The 21,763-nt window shown below is 41.3% G+C and overlaps 2 protein-coding genes and 1 long non-coding RNA gene across 6 annotated transcripts; 2 read left to right on the top strand and 1 right to left on the bottom strand.

Moving 5' to 3' along the window:
* Positions 1-4,059: 4,059 nt before the first annotated feature.
* Positions 4,060-12,884, bottom strand: LOC135653238 (uncharacterized). 2 transcript variants are annotated; one of them, XR_010502369.1, is made up of 3 exons: positions 12,581-12,884; positions 5,629-6,314; positions 4,060-5,128 (listed from the first exon to the last, which is right to left on the bottom strand). It is a non-coding gene; the product is annotated as an uncharacterized LOC135653238 (long non-coding RNA). The 2 variants fall into 2 exon arrangements; XR_010502368.1 differs by having other exon boundaries at positions 4,060-5,118.
* On the top strand, positions 4,464-8,642 carry LOC135653237 (uncharacterized). 3 transcript variants are annotated; one of them, XM_065174986.1, is made up of 7 exons: positions 4,464-4,603; positions 4,841-5,003; positions 5,597-5,811; positions 5,943-6,120; positions 6,194-6,279; positions 6,608-6,699; positions 8,030-8,642. In XM_065174986.1, exons 1-7 carry the CDS (start codon positions 4,587-4,589, stop codon positions 8,338-8,340), a joined length of 1,062 nt encoding a protein of 353 aa, XP_065031058.1. In that variant the 5' UTR covers positions 4,464-4,586; the 3' UTR covers positions 8,341-8,642. The 3 variants fall into 3 exon arrangements, with proteins under 3 accessions (XP_065031058.1, XP_065031059.1, XP_065031057.1); XM_065174987.1 differs by having other exon boundaries at positions 5,934-6,120; positions 8,057-8,642; XM_065174985.1 differs by having other exon boundaries at positions 5,934-6,120.
* A 577-nt stretch (positions 12,885-13,461) lies between the features above and the next one.
* On the top strand, positions 13,462-15,544 carry LOC135653007 (serine carboxypeptidase-like 35). The gene is made up of 8 exons (XM_065174416.1): positions 13,462-13,705; positions 13,774-13,881; positions 13,971-14,159; positions 14,234-14,319; positions 14,487-14,717; positions 14,798-14,943; positions 15,066-15,161; positions 15,250-15,544. The coding sequence occupies exons 1-8, from the start codon at positions 13,462-13,464 to the stop codon at positions 15,542-15,544; spliced, it is 1,395 nt and encodes a 464-aa protein (XP_065030488.1).
* Positions 15,545-21,763: the final 6,219 nt, after the last annotated feature.

The raw sequence follows: 21,763 nt of genomic DNA, 5'->3' as shown, positions 1-21,763 counted from the left end.
CATAGCTCTCGGGGATCACCTCCATCGATGATGGCTTGCAGGTCACTTCACGAGCTCAGTCGCAGAACCAGAAGATAAAAAGAGGAGGATTCGTGGGATGCTGCTGCCCAATGGAGATGGATCAGCGGAGATAACATTTCCAGGTCACAGTTTTGTTGTCTTCCTCAGCACTCGCAGCCATTCTTTCCTGCTTCAGTTCTTTACCTGCAACTGTAAGAAACCAATACACACACACACACAATTTCTGGGACCAAAAGAAGATCCATGAAAAGAGCGTGAAAGATGTGAAGTGTCTGCAAAGTTCAAACAAAACCCAGTCTTTTTCCTACACGAAAGAAAGAAAGGCCCACATCAAAATGATCTCATAGATTTCAACACGAGTATGAGGAGGATAGATATGGTCCTCCTGATCAATAATTGAGCAGACCTCATCCCAATATAAGATGCTCAGGAAAATATTCTATCTTCTGGTTGAATCGATCATAAAAGATCAATCAAACCACCATAATCGATGTCTGTTTACTTGAAATATTTACTCCGTTTCATTATTATCTTAAAATATTTTATGTAGATCAACATCAAATCGAGTATCCGAAACTCCCTCGATCACACCTAAAGCTTGTTTAGTTCGAACCAAATCAAAAGGATCATTTCGGATTACACTATCCTAGTTTTAATCTCAAGGACAACGCTACATCATGTATTCATGGAGGAGAATGGGCTACAACGACTTATTTCCCACGTACTAAACGTGGAGACAAAGCTGTGTTGGAGAAGATAAGGTTAGGTAGTGTCATCAGACCACAGTACTACTACAGCGCAAAAGTTGTTCAGTAGCTTACTTAGTGGCCATCCTTATCCGGTCGCTGCAGATTTCAGCTGAGACGTGCAAATGGCACCATACGAGTAACTTTTATCTTAGTAGAATGGTTGTAGTTGTTTTCTCCAGCAGATGTGAATCAGATGGCCAAAACAGTTCATCGGTTGATCTCTGCAGGAGATTCCTCCATCGTTTCTGTGAGGAGGTGGTAACATTTGAATGTGTGTGTACACCGCACAGGAATATACATCAAACCAGCTTTGCTGTTCATTGATTCTGCTGCAGGAGGAGGATTCCCTGTGGCTCACCGCAGTCCATTTCTAGGGTTGGAACATCGAAGTGTGCGTGAGTCGAGAATGCCAACTCCTGAGGAACACTAAGCCTACAAAGAAGGCACCTTCAGACGAAACATAAATACGATGGGAATCAAAATCATGTTCAGCTATTTAAAGACCAGATTCACATTGCACGTCAAAGTGATGGAGTAATTGATGAGGATAGTAATTATGATAAGACTCAGTTGACGTCAGATGACGCCTCACGCAACAACACCTGATCAATGTAGATCGAAACGCCGACCGAGGCGCATTAACATCCTGCCAAAGCTCAATTCTTCACGCCACGTCAATACAAAGTCAGACGCTACCAACTTGCCCCCTGCAAGCTGGCAGCTCAGGAAGCAGTAAGCTTCCTTATAAATACCCTCTCGTTCATCAGAAAGAGGGAGAGACAAGACACACAAAAACACTTCTTCATCTGAAACCCCCTCGACATCTGCTAACTTGATCATCGGAGGGGTCGGGCTGAGCGCCTCGACCCGACCTTTGTGCAGGTGCGAAGCCGAAGGTCCCCTCCGGACGCGCAGCCGAGGAGTTCCTGTCCGGAGGAGACGGCTACACCGTCCCGATCGGACACCGCTCTTGACCGCCTCAGCGGGCTCGAGGAACGCCCCAGGGAGGTCCCCGTCGTCCGGACCCGAACCAAGATGCGTCGGCCCCGAGGCCACGGCTCAAAGTTGTTTCCCACAACAGTAATAATGTTCATGACTCAGAAATACCACAGGATGACTGCTTCTAGGTCATTGTTAGCATGCTTTCGTCTCTTCCGAGAGCTCTTTGTTTAGTGTGCTGTACGAGTTCTTTTATTAGCATGGCATGGGGTGGCAGTAAAAAACTGGAGCAGCCAATGTTTAGTGATAACATCATATCTTATTTGGCCTCGACAGACTTGAATTAAAGTACAAAGATTATTTGGACTTGATGCCATTCCGTCCACATTGCCCACCAAGCGACTACAAGCTTAGTCAATGATTGATCTTGTGGTGGGTTTATCCACTGAGGTCAATCTTTCTTGTCATTGTCCTACTGACCAATAATTGATATCATTGTTGTGTCTTGAGTTTAAGTAACATTGTATGATCTCCATCGGCGATGCTAGCAGAAGCTACATAAATCCAAGTCAACTGTTCATGGTTTTTGGATTTATTGAAATGTAATTAGATGGTTAATAAAGACCGGGTCATTTTTATTCCCCACTAAATCATGTGTATATATATATATTCTATGATGTTGAGCATGTCTTCATTCCTCGAGTCCATGTTTATTGTTGTTGTTGTTTATCACGTGTAAAACGAAGAAGAGTATCGGATACGAACGAGGTTAATTATAGATTATCCACATAATATTTAGATTTAAAAAATTTATATTATAAATTTTATAGTTATAAAAGTAAAATATCTAGATCTATTTACCATTGAATTTACTAAAAAAAAAATAAAAATAATAGATAAAAAAAATTTAATATTCTAGTTGGTAGTAAATGATAGCATCGGTGACGATGGACGATGATGCCATTAGAGATCGTAAGTGATTATTGTGAATAAGAAAAGCGACGAAGAGAGATGGAGGCCTCTTTGCATTTGTGTCTACACCAACACAAATGCGGAGCGACCATTTCATCGCTTTACATTTGCGTCGGCATCAACACAGTTGCCAAGCGACAAAAGGACCGTCAATACAAATGTCAAACAACCGTTTCATTGCTCGGTATCTGTATCGACGTCAACATAGATACAAAGCGACGTCGGTCTATATTTGCATCGATGTCAACACAAATGCAAAGCAACATTGCTCGACAACTATGTTGGTGCCAACACAAATGTAAAGTAACCCTCATCTCTCGTCGTCATTCTTCTTATTCACAACAATCACCTACGGTCCATTGCTGCATGAAACGCCGCGTGCAAGCGCACGAGAGATATCACCCAGTAAAAAAATACCCAAGGTTTTTGACCACCAAATCTGTGATTCCTCGTTGACTACGTACTCGAGAAGCGGTGATCACCATCTTATATTTGCTTCCAAGCCATTCCACTCTCGGCTCGTCTCTGTCGTCTTCACCATTTAAACGCCTCTAATTGAAGTCGAAGGCTAAGGAGTTACGAGACCATGACACGTGGTAAAAGAAAAGTCCTAAAGAAGGTGACACACGATTTGCATTGCATTAGTTGAATAGTAGTCATATGATTATTTACTCCAATTTATTGGACGAACTTTCAAGCATTTATTTACGTACAAGTAATGTCTGATACGTCACCATCGAATCAACATCTTAAATATACTGATCATATCAAGATGCAGTCTTATTATACTATTATTTATTTCATCATGTATATACGATGTCGAGTGAAAAATAAAAGAGATTTATATATGAAATCGAATGCTAAATCTGTCGACAAATCTTCTTTTGGCCCAATCGATTTAATAAGACCTAACTCATCAGGTCTCGTGTTCTTTCTTTCGTCCAATGGACTTGTCGGAATCAATCCCATTTATTTTGCCATTCCAATTCTACAAATACCCATCAATCGATCTCATAGGTTACAAAGAAAAAGTCAAGTGTCCACACTGGGATCACTCATTTATGATGAGCCATCCCTTCACCCTCATTTCTCCTGTGACTTTGCTTTGGTCTGTTGACTTTTGACGCACCCCAAACCCACATCTCCAATTCATACCCATATCGAGATGACTCTCTCAAGGAAATTCGAACCGAGTGTGTATAGGATTTGACGTCTGTCGAGCATCGAATGATCAACAAAGTCAGTGAGATGATGATAAGAGAATCGATGATAGACATTTGGGGGAGAGGAGGATATGATAACAGAGAGGATAAGAGGAGATCAGAGCTAAACCATAGTTGGTGTCTGTAATCCACAGAAAGAGGCGAGAGAGTGGAGGTAAGAGAACTCAGCAAGTGCCAAACCATAGTTAATCCAGAGAGAGAGAGAGAGAGAGAGAGAGATTTAGTGTCTCTAATCCACAGAAAGAGGCGAGAGAGTGGAGGTGAGAGAAGTCAGCAAGTGCCGAACCATAGTTAATCCAGAGAGAGAGAGACAGAGACGCAGGCGACAAGGATGCGGCAGAGGCGAACGAAAACCGATTGTGTAAAGACACCACGCGGCGAAGCGTCCGCTGGCTGCCAAACACTTCCCGTCTTCCTGTCCTCTCTTCTGCTCTCTCTCTCTTAAAGGACACTCCTTTTATGTTCCATATCCTCTGATTCTTCCACCGCAGAAGCGGCAGAAGACGCAATTTTGCTTGGGAGCCGAAGGGGGATGTTAGCGGGAGCAGAAGAGCTCGAAAAGGGCGAGGCTTTCTCAATGTTCGCGCTTCGCTGACCTCTTCAGGCTCCTCCGAGCGTTCGTGCGTTCAACCCCTCCGCTTCGGTTCCTTCTTTGTGTTCCCCCTGCGTTGGCTCGGGTTGAATGAACCAGATCTCAAGGTAGATAACACTTTAATTCCGTAAAAGGAGTCAACTTTCCATATCGGAATGGTGGGATGAGCATTGAAAGCGAGCGCCGAGGTCACTTGGGATTTGCCCATTCCCACCCGCATCCCTACCCCTCTCCGTCGCCTCTCTTCTGCCCTCATCTCAGAGCAGAGCCCTTGTTCTGACCTCGCCCTTCTTCTTCGCCTCGGTTTCTGCTTATTATCTTCTTCTTGTTTACCTGGAAAAAAGAGATTGGAAGGCAAAGGGAGAGCAGCGGTTGCACAGAAGCGACATCGAAGGGAGTAAAAAGGAACATACAGCGATGGCCAACAACTGTCGACGAGGCCGCTCCAACCTGCAGAGTTTCCTCGACTCCACCACTCCTTCCGTGCCGTCCCACAAGCTTCCCAAGGTCTCTCTTTTTCTTCCCCCTCTCTTTCTTTGACCAGTATTCTTCGTACTTTCGCATCGTCTGCTCCTTTCTTTTATTTCGGCGTCTTCACTTCCTTTACTGCTTCCTCTAGTAACTGTTCATATCTATCGAACTTAAGATATCAAAGTACATACGGACGGTGGTGAATGAACTTTGTTGTACAGTGATAGCAGTTTAGTTTGAAGGTTAGCTCAACACCTTCTCTGGGCATTTGAATGTGTGAAATCATTAGTACATTTGCAATCAATTTCCAGTCCGGCTATAGAGCAGAGAATTTGTGTACCATCAAGAACATTTTTCAGTTTGAAAGTAAATAGATGATGACTGCAGAGAGATTCATGCTCCAATTTACCTTTAATTTTTCTTGCTAGCAAAGTAATTAAATGTATAATTAACTTGAAGACATTTTTCTTGTGAAATCATAAGTTCCGTAGCATTTATGTACACATTCAGAGAGGTTCTTATGTTATCAGTCTCAAAGTAAGAAAACTATCATCTGTTCTTATGATCCGAAATATCTTTCTCTGTTGCAAAAAATAAGAAAATATATGGTTCTTGCTTGATAATTACAGTCATGTTGTCGAGCTGTGCAAGAGCAACTGACCGGAAAGGACAGCGTCGAAGAGTTCTTCGTCCTCGGAGACTTGTGGGAGCAGTACTATGAATGGAGCGCCTACGGTGCCAGCGTTCCGGTGTGCCTACACGATGGGGCGACGATAATCCAGTATTATGTGCCATACCTATCTGGAGTTCAGATATACACTCACAAAGCTACTGCTGCTTCCAGGTTTCTGATCCATTCTCATCTACTGTAACAGCTATACAATTAGATAATCGCATCACAACTTTGAGACCTGCAAATAGAGTTAGATTACATTACATTCTCTATTGCGTTAATAATAATGTCAGGGAGACCAGTGGGAACAAATCTTGTAGTGATAGTGAGTACAAGACGCTGGCTGGTTTGGATGCTGCATCTCAGGGCTTCGACTTAGGTCATGGGAATGAGTGGCGAACTAGCGAGCACACGAGGCACTTATACTTTGAGTTCTTCGAGAGTTGTTCTCCTTACGGAAGGATACCCCTTCTTGACAAGGTAGGTTGTGTGCTTGAGCTGTTTCTCCGTCAAAATATCTGTGATTTCATGCTTCCTTATTTTCGTTTCGTAGGTACTTGAATTAGCTCAGACTTACCCTGGCCTGACTTCTTTTAAGAGTACAGAGCTGTCACCTGCGAGTTGGATGTCGGTAGCCTGGTATGCCTGACCTCCGTTTTCTTTCTTATCTCCTCCTGTTAGAAAAATGCAAGGTTACTCATAATCTTGTAATATTTTAGCAACAGTTACTAAATCCATAACCAAGATTTGAAAATTGTGATGGCTTCTTCATAAAGGTCGATAACAAAACATGTCTTGGATTTCTAGTCTTTGATTTGGAGATACTTGTCCTTTTTTTTTTTTTCAACAGCCAAAGCAGAGGACTTTCTTATTGTTTTGTATTTTACTACTATATTTTTCTCAAACAACTAGAGTTAACAATGAAGATTTTTTGTATATAAGATTCAACTTTCCTCTTGTCAAACAGGTATCCTATTTATCATATCCCAACCACACCAAGTGTGAAGGAGCTGTCCGTATGCTTCTTAACCTATCACTCATTGTCTTCGTTGTTTCAAGGTATGTGTTTATGATAGTTTTAGCTCTCTATCCGATACCCCCAGTCACAGTCTTTCATGTCAAATAAAAAATAATTCCAGTGTTTTTAAACCTAGCTACATTTGAAACTTCAAATTTTCAAGTGAATTGATGGTGACCCAAATTTAACTAGACTATTGGACTTTTGGGGAACCAATTAACTAAAATATGAACAAGAAGGTAAGAGTCTGATTGCTTTTTAAGCTGGTTTAAACTTAGAAATGCGGAGGTTGGTTTTGGTTAACTTTCTATCTTGGTCATTCCTGATCACAGCGATAGATGATCAAAGCAAGCCTATATTGTCATATTCTGTTAATACGTCATAAATACATGAGGTATAATCCCCTTCCACCTAAAAAAAGAAAATACAAGAACGCCTACCTACAAAGTTTGATATATTCGTATGATGCATGCTATAAGCATTGGTTCTTGTGATGTCGATACACATGACATGTGCCTTGGCTGCAGGAATCTTGCATAAGTAGTGGCACCCTTTTGGAATCTCCACTAGAGCTTTGATACCTTAAATTTGGAATCATGATTTCATCACCTATCTTCTTGAGCGGTATTTTGCATATTAATAGACGTGACACATGTTACAAAATTAGACATCGAAACTTCTCTACTTTGTCATACAAGTTGTTGAATGCAAATAAAATGAAGGGTTAAATAAAAAAAAGGATTATCTATTACTTCCCCTTTTTGAATCTTCCTTTCCGAACACGATGCAAATATCTCATGTTTGATGAAACATACACTCTATGGACGACACATGACAACATATTTATACACTTCATGCATGCTTCAAACCCTAACATTTTGGATCTTGATGCTTCTCAGGATGCAAACATGCAGTGAGATTTCTAATTTCAGTTTTCTTTGATTATTTTTTTTCTTTTTTGAGAAAATTTGAAGGTTTCTTAAGTAAACTTTATAGTAGTTCTGAGCCATCTGTGTCTATTCTAGAAAAAACAAGTAATTAGCAATGGTTTATTTAGATGAGTTGTTGTTGCAAATAAACTGGTCCAATCTATGTACCAGTGTGAGTTGCCAATTCTTATAGGCACGCCCTTATCTATCAAATCCACAGAATAGATACTTTGGAGCCTAGTATTGAAGTAAACTCTAATCTATCTTGAGGTGGACATCGAAAATGATTATATGATGGTTTACTTCTTCAAAGAAAACTTTTATCATGAATTAGTTAACTTATGACACAATTGACATGAAATATACTCTTCGAAGTTTTCTTTTATTTCATGTCATAATTGACATGAATATTAAGCTGTTACAATCTATATTTTTTTGACAGTCATCTGTTTCCACAATGCCCTTACAGATCATATAAAGGGGAGCATGGCAAATGATCTGGGCTTTACCAGAGCCGGAAAGAATGGAACAAAATCTGAGAAAAAGAACCACATATCCCTTCCTCCATTTGGTCTAGCGACCTACAAACTTCAAGGGAGTCTTTGGACATCATTTGAATCAGGAGACCACGAAAGAATCAACTCCCTCTTTAGCGCCGCCAACTCATGGCTCAAGCAGCTTAAAGCCCAACACCATGATTTCAACTTTTTTACCACTCACTGCATGAGCATGAGGTGCCTCCCCTGTTGGTAGAACACATTTTTACAGCTTGCTGCAGCAGCTCATGATGGCTCAGAGCTCAGTATCTTAATATGTTGAGGATAATAGAGAGGAGGAATGGAATGGAGGCAAACATAAACTGTTTGACTGTGGTTCCAAAATTTAATCTTTTTGTAAATAGAACTAGCGCTTTTACTTTTATATAAAGTGCATTTTGTGGACTTAAAAAACCATGGCAGAACTTTTTCTGCATTAAGCATGCAGAAGCTTGTTGAATGTGGAACCTTATGTAGAGGCAGAGATGCTATATAGCCTGCTTTCAACTATTTAATCTTTGTTGGGAGGAATTATGTTTTGTTCAATTAATTGTACACCAATCTTATCACTGTAATCTATCATGTTATGTCCTCAAGAACATCCATGTATAATCTTTTTCTACCAGAGACCCTCACCATATCCACTATTAGGTTGGTTCTAAGATCATTTGTCACGATGTGGTCTGATGAGACAACTGATCCATCAACTTATTAAGCCTAAGCCACTAATCCAAAAAGTCTAAACCCAAAGTTCTTATATCATTCAACTTTTGATATGGACTACTGATATATTATAATCTCAAGTTTATCGGTTGATGTCCTCGTCAAGGATTTGCTTAACCTAGAATCAAATCCTATTAAGGTGCTCATGAGGTTTAACCAGCCTCCATGTCATAACATGCCTATTGATCCAAAATGTATAAACCCAAAGTCCTAATATCATTCAACTTTTAATATGGACTATTAATGTATTATAATTGTTAGTGAGCCTTTACGCCATGGCCAAGGTGTCAGCATGGCTCGGTCTAATCCCGGATACGCAAGGTTGCCCACGCGGATGCTCAAGTGGTGGAAGCGAGCGTCGGGTCGAGTTGAGTTTGAGCCTTGTCTCCCGAGTGCGGTCTTCTCCCTTGGGGAGTGACCTGTTTCTTCGTTGCCAGGCTCCTGTACATAGGCCGAGGTCGGGAGGGAGATTTCCCGACTCGACCCCTCCGAAGGTTAAGTTGGCGCTAGAGGAAGGGCCCGATGTCGCAAGAGCGCCCCCATCCGAGCAACCCGGGAGAGCATCCCAGAGAAGAGCCACCCCCGACTCGCCCGACCTTCGGGTTTGGAGGGAAACTCCCACTTCCTCCGAGCCTAGAAGGGAATACCTCGATCGCGACCCCGAGCCACTATTGGCAGCTGTTCAATGATCTCGAGACCATCATGGGGCAGCCTGCTGTCTCAACCGAGGCATTCCTCAACCTCATCCACCAGGTGCAAGCGTTAGTTGGGATAATGCAGACCATCACACCCCTTATACCCCAGCTAGCTCAGCAGATAGTTCTCCCCTCACGATCGTCGCCCGTGATCCAACCTACGCTCATCCCTACACCTCACAATGCCACCCCGGTCGACCAGCCACCTCTGGCTCCAGATGCCCACCCCCCAACTGGGGAGCAATTGGGACACCCAAGGCCAACGACAGAGCACAACATCCCTGTGCCCAGACGCGCTGCCTCGACCTTTTTCGAAGCCAACACCTTATCATCCGACTTGATGGACGACTCGTTCCGGGCCCAGTTGCGGTTGGTGAATCGGCACCTGGACGAGATTCAAAGGGAATTCCATAAATCCAGGGAGGAGCTCGGAGAAAGTACCTCGGTTGGGTCCCCCTTCGCCCAAGAAATTCAAGACAAATCTATCCCCCTCAACTTTCGCCTCCCGACGTTGGAGGCCTATGATAGTGGCTCCGATCCAACAGAACATGTCTGCACCTTCCGGGCCCAGATGACCCTATACGACATTGCCAAAGTTGTGCACCTCGCCCAAATAGTGCACCTCGACCAAACAGTGCCCGAATGACGCACCTCGACCAAACAGTGTTCGAGTTTTGCACCTCGACTAAATAGCACTCGAGTTGTGCATCTCTGTCAAACAATGTCTGTGTCACGTCTCGGCTGGTCCAATGCCCGAGCTACGCCTCGCGGTCAGTCTAATGTCTGAGTCGCATCTCGACCAGTCCGATGTCCGAGCCATGCCTCGTAGCTAATCCAATGTCCGAGTCATGTCTCGGCCAGTCCAATGCTCGAGCCACGCGTCGCGGCCAGTCTAATGCCTGAACCACACCTCGCGGCCAATCCGATGCCTGAGCCATACCTCGCAACCAATCTAATGTCCGAGTCACGTCTCGACCAATCTAATGACCGAGCCATGCCTCGCGGCTAGTCCGATGCCCGAGCCACGGCTCGTGGCTAGTCTAATTCCGAGTCATGTTGCGGCCAATCCAATGCCCAAACCACACCTCGCGGTCAGTCCAATGCTCGAACCATGCATCGCGACCACTCTGATGCCCGAGCTATGGCTTGCGGCCAGTTTGATGTCCGAGTAATGTTGCTCGGCCAAACCTGTGCCTGAGCAGCATTGTTCGGCCAGTCTTAAGCCCGAGTAGTGTTGCTCCACTAGCCCAATGCTTGAGTCACGTCACTCAACCAATCATGTGCCCAAGTAGTGTTGCTGGACTAGTCCAATACCCAGTGCCCGAGCAGTGTGCTCGACCAAGTCAGTGCCTGAGTAGTATTGCTCGGCTAGTCATGTGCCGGAGCAGTGTTGCTCGGCCAATCCTACAACCGAGTAGTGTTGCTCGGCCAGCCCAGTCCCCGAGTTATGTCACTCAACTAGTCCAGCTTCCGAATAGAAGTTCACGGTCAACCAACGATCGAATCACCAATCCTAGCATGACAGTCGACCCAGCTAGCAAAAGGCACTAAGCCATGCCCCGAGCCCGTTCATGAGGAACCCAAGGCATGCCTCTTTTGGGGGGGGGGGGGGGGGCAGCATAGAGAATGATAGGGCATATTCTGGTACCACCCCCATGGCAATAGTTAGTCGCCACATTAGCGCCAACGCGGAGCCTCAAGGCTAATATGGTGCATTGCGTCGACGTGAAACCTCGGACTCGGATGGGGCGACCACCTGTTCCCGCATTGTCCAAGGTCGTACGAGACGATGTCGCATAACACAAAGCTGCTTCGGAAAGCTCGGAACGATGCCCCGCGGCACAGATCCGTGCAGGTCGATCGGCGCTCGCACAGGAGGTACAAGCCAACTGCCCGAGGAGTCGGCCGCCATTAACAGATCACGTACGATCGACCCTCGTTTGCAGGTATAAAAGTCGACCCCCTGATCGACATCAGGGGGAGAACTTCGAGCATTCAACTCCCTCTTACTTCACTCAATACTAACTTAACCTTCGGAGAGATCGAGGTGGGAAATCCTCCTCCCGACCTCGGCCTATGCACAGGAGCTTGGCGACGAAGAAGTAGGCCACTCGCCAAGGGAGAAGACCGCACTCGGGAGACGAGGCTCACACTCAACCCGACCCGACGCTTGCTTCCACCACCTGAGCATCCGCGTGGGCAACCTTGCACATCCGGGATTGGACCGAGCCATGCTGACACCTCGACCATGGCGTAAAGGTTCACTAACAAGAATCTTTATTAAATTTAGGGCTTGATGTCATTGTCAAGGATTAGCCTAGCCCAGAATTAAATCGTATCATGGTGCTCACGAGGTTTAAGCAGCCTCCCAAGTCATCACGTATCCACTGATTTAAAATGTCTAAACCCAAAGTTCGAGTATCATTCAACTTTTGATATGCACTACCAATGTTTTACAATCTCTCTCACTTTGGGTCTTCACGTCCTCGCGAAGGATCAGACTAACCCAAAATAAAATCCTATCATGGTGCTCATGAGGCTTAACCAGGCGTCATGACATGGCCTCTAACCACATCCAAGGGATCTTGTTTACTAGATCACTTCTGATTTGTCACGACCTGGGACAATAGGGGTATTACAAGAGTAGTTGAGGGTCTAATTATATATCCAGTTGGTCCAATAAGGATTTTATTACTATGGATTGAATTACGACATTATGAGGTGATCCAGCCATTCTCGGCTTTAAGATTAATGAAGCTTAAATTATCTCACTAGCACTCAAATTTCATCAATTGTGTTAGTGGCATATACCAACTATAAAAGAAGCAAAACTAAAAACAACACCAACGCAGTGCAATTGCAAGATTTATGCAGAATATATAATTCACCACCCAACTATGGCGATTACGATAAGGATCTTATGATCCTTGCGTTCACAAAAACAATTTGAAAGAGATCCATAAACAGAAGCAACCAAGAGATAGCTGGTGAAAGAAGATCGAGAGAGCAATAAAAAGATCAGGGATCAAGATAAGGTACCGAGACTATGGAGACGGAATCGGAGCCACCCATGTCGAGAGATCAGCGATCAGAGGGGATCCGCAGGCACAGGGAGCGGACGGGGCCCTACTCGCCGGACCCGTACTTCTTGCGGAAGTGCTCCCTCACGAACTCGTCGCGGGCGAGGGTGCGGGCCCGCTGGGGACCGACGTTGACGTAGGAGAGGTGAGCTCCGGCGGCGAAGATGGCGACGCCGGCGGCGAAGATGCACACGGCGGCGACTATCTGCTTCGGCGTCAAAGGTGAGTGGCAACCCATCCAACCATCCCCAAACCCCAAGGAACAAAACTTACACGGGCGGTAAATAAAGGGTCGATTAGGATCCGACTCGAAGCTTTGCACTGGACCCGACCCAATTAGAACTTGAAATGGGCCTGATCAATAAGATGCCCATTGATCTGGACCGTTCACTCCGGGTGCGGGTCAAATTCGGTCAATTCGAGCTCGGACCGGGTTCAGGACGGGTTCAAATCTGAGATGATTACAACAAAGCTATTAGCTCATGATAAATCATGAATAATACTTAATTCAAGCATACCTTAAGTAGATCGAGCAGACACATATACTAAAAATATACAATATGTTGTAATCCCTAATAGAAAGATGTTCTATTAAAAGTCATTTTGTTGATAACCAACGTAGCAACAACACCTCTAATGCAAATGGCTGCTTTCAGCAAAGGCATTGCGGCAACGCTAAATATAGGGATTTTAGATTCATCGGTTACATAACTCATGTCTAGAAGAGGCGCCAATACCTGTCATCGGAAATTAGGTTCTCCTGTTGTTTCTTCCACCCTTTATAGATGGAGCGAGCAAGCTTAGACAGCAGGTGGCAAGAATACTGGGGGGGTGTCAATGATGGCATTGTCTTATGTGCTGGTGTTCTTGATGGCAGCTGTGTCGATAGAGGGCACTCGGATGCGAAGACTGCATCCCTCGGGGGAGACTGATTTGGTTGTCGGACTTCCGGGACAGCCGTCGGTAAATTTCAAGCACTATGCTGGCTACGTGAGCGTAAGTGAGCATAGATCTCTGTTTTACTGGTTCTTCGAGGCCATGGAAGCACCCGCCACAAAGCCCTTGGTCTTGTGGCTCAATGGAGGTTAGCATTCGCCAATTATCTCATATCGTATGAAAGTAATGCCCATCATTACTTACCCAAATTTGCAGGTCCTGGATGCTCATCTGTTGCTGGTGGGGCTATCAGTGAGGTTGGTCCCTTCCTCGTCACGGATGAGGGCTCTGGCCTCAGGTTCAACCCGTACGCATGGAACAAAGGCAAGCGTGATACTGTAATCGTACCTTCTTTTCATGATACACATGTTCTGCACTGCAGCTCGAGTTATCTTTCATCCTTACCGTTGCAGTCGCCAATCTCCTGTTCCTGGATTCTCCGGTAGGAGTGGGATTCTCCTACTCCGATAGCTCATCGGATGCAAAGAACCTGAACGATCAGATAACCGCAGAAGACACACATGCTTTCCTCATTAACTGGTTTCTCAAGCATCCCGACTTCAAGTCTCAGGAGTTGTACCTCGTCGGAGAAAGCTATGCTGGTACATCAAACAACACAATAGCTGTTTTCAGTAAAGATAAGTGATCAAATGTTGTTCTGGACAATCATTTACAGGGCATTATGCACCACAACTAGCAGAGGTCATTGATGAAAGAAACAAAGGAGCCGAGAACTCGTACATTAATCTTAAAGGCCTTATGGTAAGACATCAAATTTCAGTTATAGTGCTTTCTATATATCGACTAGCTTGCAGATTTCTGGCAGTCGAAAAGCAGATGTGCAGATAACCATGTCGATCAAGAACTGCAGAAAAATTAGCATGTTTAACCATGTCAATCTTGTTCCCTTTTCATCTGTGATCTTGTAGATTGGCAATCCATTGATTGATGTCGAAGAAGAGCTAAGAATTGCAACCATAGACTTTGCTTGGAAAAATGGATATATATCAGACAATTTGTACCAGGCTGCAACCACTGCATGCACACCAGTACCAGGCAGCAACTGCCCTGAGTTGGTATATGAGGTCGAAGATAGCTTCTCGGATATTATGTTTGGCATCTATTCCCCGACATGCTCCAAGTCCAACGCCATTAAGATTGTACGTTTTTCCTGTGCTCTACTGGATACTGACAGTATATTTAGGCTATAAGTAACACGACATTATGGTTTGGGATTCAGGAGATAGGAAGCGGACTGGCGACGGAGGCAACTGGGTATGATCCATGCTCGACTGACAATGCAGAGGTGTATCTTAGCCGGGAGGATGTGCAGAAAGCTCTACATGCCAACCTCACTCGTCTACCCTATCCATACTCCTTTTGCAGGTTCAATCATTTCATTTCATGCTTCTTCAAGATTCATTTTTCGTTCTGCTCCTACAATTTGCAAGGAGAAAAGCCTATTAATTCTTGACACAGATATAAGATTTCTACTTTGGTTGGTGCAGCATGGATGTACACAATGCTTACAACCAGACGGTGCCGACAGTTCTTCCATTGCTTCGTAAGTTGATAGATGCAGGCTACCGCATGTGGATCTATAGGTATTGACTTCAAACCCACTGCGTCCTCCATCTTGTAAATGAACCTCTTACAAAATGCTGAAAGCTGTGATCGTGCAACATGGGACAGCGGTGACACCGATGGACGTGTGACGATTCCGGTGATGAGGCGGAGCATCAACAAGATGAATCTCACCGAGAAGGCGTGGGACAAGTGGGGTGGCTGGAAGAAGTGGTACTATGAGGCTCAGGTGGCCGGGTGGATGGTGGAGTACACGGAGGGCTTGACGTTCATCACTGTCCGAGGGGCCGGGCACATGGTGCCGGCTTTCTCTCCTGGCCGCGGACTCGCTCTCATCTCCAACTTCTTGAAGGGGGAGCCTATGCCCTTCAAAGATACCCAAAGCAAAGACACAATGCACTGAAATCCTATGTCTCCGTCGACGATAAACCAAGACGAGATTGTAGAAATGTTCGGTGTGATAGTTGCAATGCAATGTCCTTCGTTCAGACATTCGAATGGTGCAAAGTACAGAAGAACAGCGGTTCAAGCTCTTTCCGCTCCGTTCCTTGTAGAACTTGTCGCACTTCTTTGATCTCCTTTCTACCGGCCTAAAAATTTAAAGCAAAGATCGGATAGCAGATCAATTAGCATAAAAACAAAAAAATAACAAGGGTGCCCAACTTCATGACAATTCAAAATTGGCAGTGCAGATCGTTTAGCATCACTACAAGAAGGATGCGAACGAAAATGTGATAGATATGCTGCCAGCATAATGTCACGGACTTAGCTGGTTTTGTTTAAGTCGTGCGGCGCCCTTGCATGTCCGTCCGTAAAGATCAGCCTCCCATGGTCTCTTAGGACCTATAAAAGAGAAAACAGGTTAGAGAGAACACCTCACTCGAGATCCACAAGCAAACATTCTAGGAAATACTTTATAAATAATGTAAATTACAAACAAACTTTACAAGTTCTGAACAGTTGCACAACAAAGGATCAAAATGATCCACTACAGATCGAAAATCTCTCACATGTGTCCACATGATACAACATTTATTTACAAGCCTAAAGGAGCTACCAAACCCAACTAAAATGAAACTATTAAGCCTTCGACCGTTCCTCTACATGCTATGCAAAGCATGAACATACCAAAAGATACGGACATACATAAGCATTACATCAAACATCATGTTTAAAAATTTGTCCGTGACAATAAGATAAATCCGGATTTAGGTTAATAAAGAGTCTCAACATATACATGGATGTCTAACAATATGGTAAACAATAACAAATGTGAAATCAAAAGAGAGATTCAGATGCATGCATTATGAGACACGTCCGATATGTGAATATGCTTGTTGTTATGTTGATTGATGGAATCAAGCATTCCTGAATGGCACATCAAACTGCAACTATCACAATTTTACTTGCAATTCTTTTGTCTTCATTGAATCTTTCATTGGGTAATATATTTCAATTTTTGGTTCATAATATAATCTTATGTGCCAAACATATAATTTACTACTACTCTTGAAAGATCATTGAGATATTCTTTTATAAAAATACTCTCCGGATGTGGAAGATAATAAAGGTAAATTGTTTAAGCAAGCAATCATCATTAATACTCATTATTATGTTATATGAAACTAATTATCTATGAATTTTAGAAGTGACTCCCCTGCCTTCATCACTCCCATGAGGAAGTAAGAAATATAGTCCTTCATAATTTACAGTCAATCGTCCCACTTTTATCCAACACTTTAAGAGGTGTTTCTCTATACCAAGTTATACTCCCTTTTGCAACGAGGAGGCTTTGCCGACGAGTACAGTTGACGGGGATTAGGGTTACACTCAGTGTAGTATGATCAAGTCCCCCTTTTGATGACATTTTTTGAACTGACTCAATCAGAGCGTCTTATGTAAACATCCATCATCGAATAATTATAATTACTTAGGAATGAGAAACAATATGCGAGTAGAATCAAGAATGAGCAAGAAGATCCTTACTATTTCTAGAGAGGGATAAGGTCGAGCCTCTTCTTTCGAGGGCGAGGATGCTCGCCCTATAGGCATGGGCGGAATCATGTGAATCGTCGCGCCCTCCCGTGGCCATGGCCGCAACCAGTATCTCCGTCTTCCTCAGGATTTTCGACATCTCGCTTCGGTGACTCTAATTTCTTTTGCTTTTTAACACCCTCAAATATACTTTTTTTATAATTAGCCCCTTACCTTCATTGTATTTTCGTATTAAAACCTAATAATCTACATGGATTCTATCTATTTATACTTTTAATATCTATTTTTCTACCTCTTCTTATTATCAATATTAATATATTTATTTTATTTTATTATTTTTTATTTATAGTAATAGTATAAGTCCAAAGCTAATTATATATTACCTCATATAGTTAGCTAGCTTTAGCATTTCGATCCCTACACTTTAAAAGGTTATATTAGCATTTCTATAGTTATAAAAATAAAACATCTAAATCTGATTTATCATAATGATGCTAATTTTTCCGATAGAAATATGAAAACAAAAGGAAAAAATGATAATTTTAATGTTCGATGGTGTATGATCTCGATGGTGGCGAACATTAGCATTATAGGCGTCAACTAGTATTGTAGGCATCAATACCGACATAGTTGCCTGGCTACCTTCAACAATGATAAAGTTCACTCTCATCGCAACGTCACCCACTTTCACGCGGAGTGTCATCGACCTTATCATTGCTCGCCCCATATCGCTCTACATTTGCATTGACTCTAACACAATTACTAAATGACAATTGCATCAGCATCAATGCAAATGGTGATGGCTGTAATATTCCTCATTTCGAAAATTTATGTAGGGACCTATTTTAAATATAAAAATTTTAGGGATTAAACTATTAAGAAGAAGAAGAGGAGGAGGAGGCTACGGAACCTCTGTTTCCTATAGAGGAAACAAAGGAAGGGAGTTGTGGTGCATCAGGGAAGAGACGAAGGGAAGAAGAGGAGAAGGAAAGGAGAAGAAGAAAAGGGAGAAGAGAGGGGAGGAAGAGGAAGCTGCGGCTGTGGCTGCAGCTATGGCAGCTGCGGATGGGAAAGAAGAAGAGGAAGGAAGAAGAGAATGAGAGAAAGAAGAGAGGGGAAAGAAGTGGCTGCGGCTGCGGCAGTTGCGACTGTAGTTGTGGGAGAGAAGAGAATGAGATGAAGTAACATAGTGGAAGGGGCTACGGTTGCGACCGTGGTTGCGGCTGTGACTGTGACAATGACAATGGTAACTGTACGAGCCGTGGAAGAAGAAAAAGGAGAGAGCAAGCAACTATGCAACTCCACATTCTATGTAAGCTGCAATGGTGAAGGAAGAAAGAACATAGGTGTGGAAAACGAAACACGAGAGGAGGCGGAGGAAAAATAGAAGAATGATTTAGGCTTACACCTTCTTCTGATCAAAAGCTTTGAATGGCAAGTATTCTAATCCTTTTCTATCACAATTCTATCTTTGCATTTGCCTCGAATATAGAAAATTTGAATTATTCTGCCATTATATCTGATATATCTCTTGTTTAGACGTAACGATTTAAATCCGAAAAACTTTCAAGATTCTGACCCTTCCACATTATTTTAGCTATAAATCTCTGTACTAATTTTTAATTTAGATAAAACTTATTTAATCTGAATATAAACTCGTAAACCTTTCTTTTAATAGTTTATTTGAAGAATTTGGAGTAAATTTGTCTATCCAAACTTCTATTTCAAATGACCCTATAGATTCTATAAAATAGGGATCAAAATTTTTGACCTTTTGATACTAAATTATTTATAAGTCCCTGTTGAAAACTCTGATTTATGCAAAATTTACTTTCTTAGGACTAGACTCATATATCTTTCTTTTGATACCTAGATTAAAAGATTTGGCATAAAAATATCTATCCAGTTTTCTATTGAAACTGACCATATAAATTCTGTAAAATAGATATTTTGTTCTCTAACCTTTGAATACCAAATCAGTTGTAACCTTTTTTAGAAACTTCGATTCATGTGAAACTTATTTTATCTAAAAGTATATTAAAACATCTTTCTAATAATAAATTTTTTAAGTAAATTAGATTATAATTGATAATTTAAATTATTTGTTCAATGTACCTCTCAAATTCTGTCAGAATTGAGCTTTGGTCAATTTCGTCTATTCTTATTTCATCTCTCAAGAAATTGATTTCATCTAGCATTCTTTCTTTAATTAAGTTTTATATTAATACTTTAAATTTTTATATGCTCTTATTCTTAAATTATTTACATACTTAAAATCTATTATGTAAAGTTTATATTATATCGCATTGCTTTATATGGGCATATGTATGTTATATTGTTCTACTTGTACTTTCGATATATGCCAAAATCCTCGTATACTCTTATTTTTATTTGTTTTAAATTTAAATATATTTAAAAAAAATAATATTTACATTGTATTGGCTCCTAAAGACACATGTACGTTTTGTTATTCCACATGTGCATCCGATATATACAAATTTTATTGTTCACGATGTCCTTTTGTACTTAGGTGTTTGTGGGGCAATGTAAATCTTTACTAGAAATAGCAAAGGGAGTTATGCTAGAGCCCGCGATGCTTTGTTAGCCCCCTTTGACTTCACTTAGACGTAAGTGGATGAAGATCTCAAACGTGGGAGACTTATATTTGGTGGTCATCTAGAAATGGATGGACCATATTATGTATGATCCCACTTCACTTTTTATGTTTGATATAATATCCAGAGCTTTAGTTATGTACTTATGTATGTTTGATATGATATCCAAAATTTTGATTATATGTTTCTATATGTGCTTTGGATAAGAATAAAATTAATACAATGTTAAATATGATGTTTGAGCTTCTGTTTCGTATTTGTTCTTTGATATGCTCTAAACTATTTCTTATGTCATTGGTATATTCCAAAATATTTTATTTATTATTGATATGCTTTGAAACATTTCATACACCCTTTATATGCTCTAAAATGTTTCATATGCTGTTGATATACTCTACAACATTTCATAAACTATTGATATGCTCCGAAATGTTTTGTATGCCTTTGTTATATTCTAAAACATTTCATTCGTCATTGATATTCTTCAATTACTCTTTACTCCATTCATTATGAACCAAATATGTTTTGAATGAAATGATATTTGTGATTCTGTATCTGATGAGATAATATCTATGAATTCTTGTATCTTACCTTATATTTTGATACTATGCTTGTTTGAAACTACTCCTTTTGCTGTTGACATGTTTGTCATTTCCTGAGCTTTTTAGCTCACTCCGCTATTATATAAATCTTTCATATTATCTTAACACTTATTGAAAAGTTAGCATTATGCTTAGGTAGTTGAGAGCTATTTAGAATTGTGAACAAGTCTTATTGGCTGTTATGTTATTGTTATATAAGTGTGTTTTATATGTAATGAAATGTTGTCGACAGATTTGAATTGATATAATGAGTAAAAGTTTTAAAACACCTTTCACATTTAGAATTTTGAAAAGTTGAGTTTAATTTATATAGATTATTATTTTATTGTGATTATTATTTTGTTGAGTTAGTTTCGGATTTTATGAATCATTAAGTTTAGTGGATGTGAATTTTTAACTGAATATTTTTTAGTATCATTTCAAATGTTAATTTGGATCCTAGATTAAGACAGAGTCACACCTCTTGAATGTGATAATTCGGGGGGTCATGACAATGGCCGTCATGGTGTTTACGACAAAGATGGTGGCCACCTCGTCACTGACCCGTTCGACAAATCCTAGCCTCAAATTAGGATCTTCCTCTTCTTTTTCTTCTATTTTTTTCTCTTCTTATTGTCAATATTAATATACTTATTTTTATTTTAAATATATACTTTATTTTATTATTATTTATAGTAATAGTATATGTCCATTATCTCAATTACAATCATGGAATCTACCATGATTGCATATTGATGTAAGTTAATCTTCATGTTTAATATTCTTTCAAAGAGAATCCCAATGTGACAATGACCAAAGTTTCATGACTCACATGTTGACACAATTGAAAAGTCAAACAAAAATAAAGAAAAAAAGATATGTTGGATGCAAATGATTATTCCATTAGATATTAAGAATGTTGAGATGCAATGTGATTCAGTGGTATGATTATGAGTCTGTGTGCTGCCATGGATGGAATCACTGTTGAACAGTGATAACATGTGCACATGAAGCCACCAGTTGACAAAACAAAACAAAAAAAAAGCACAAAACCCAAAGCATAGTAAAAAATTAATTTTTTTTTCCTTCTTGAAAGGCTGCTCAACTTCTTCAAACAATGAAATTATTGCCTCAGTTGGCTGTCTTCAAAAAGGGGGCAGCAAATGGTTTTTCATGTCCAAGGTTGTGATCTTGGAAGAATATATATAAATAATTGGAAATCATAATGGTTGGCATATCTTTTGTTTATATAAAATTAAATCAAGAGTCCATCTAAAAAGCTTGTTATCAATTGATTAAAAAATCCTAGGTTTTGATCTTAGAAAAAAATTGTTAGCATTTGAATATAGTTTGAATGAATGATTAGTAATCATCCAATCAAAAGTTGTATTAGAATTTGATCTCAAGTTATTGATATTAATTAATCATAAT

Source organism: Musa acuminata, chromosome BXJ3-11 (assembly GCF_036884655.1).
Source record: "Musa acuminata AAA Group cultivar baxijiao chromosome BXJ3-11, Cavendish_Baxijiao_AAA, whole genome shotgun sequence".
Classification (NCBI taxonomy): domain Eukaryota; kingdom Viridiplantae; phylum Streptophyta; class Magnoliopsida; order Zingiberales; family Musaceae; genus Musa; species Musa acuminata.
Note: the sequence above shows the minus strand (reverse complement) of the source record. Positions and strands in the feature narration are given on the sequence as shown.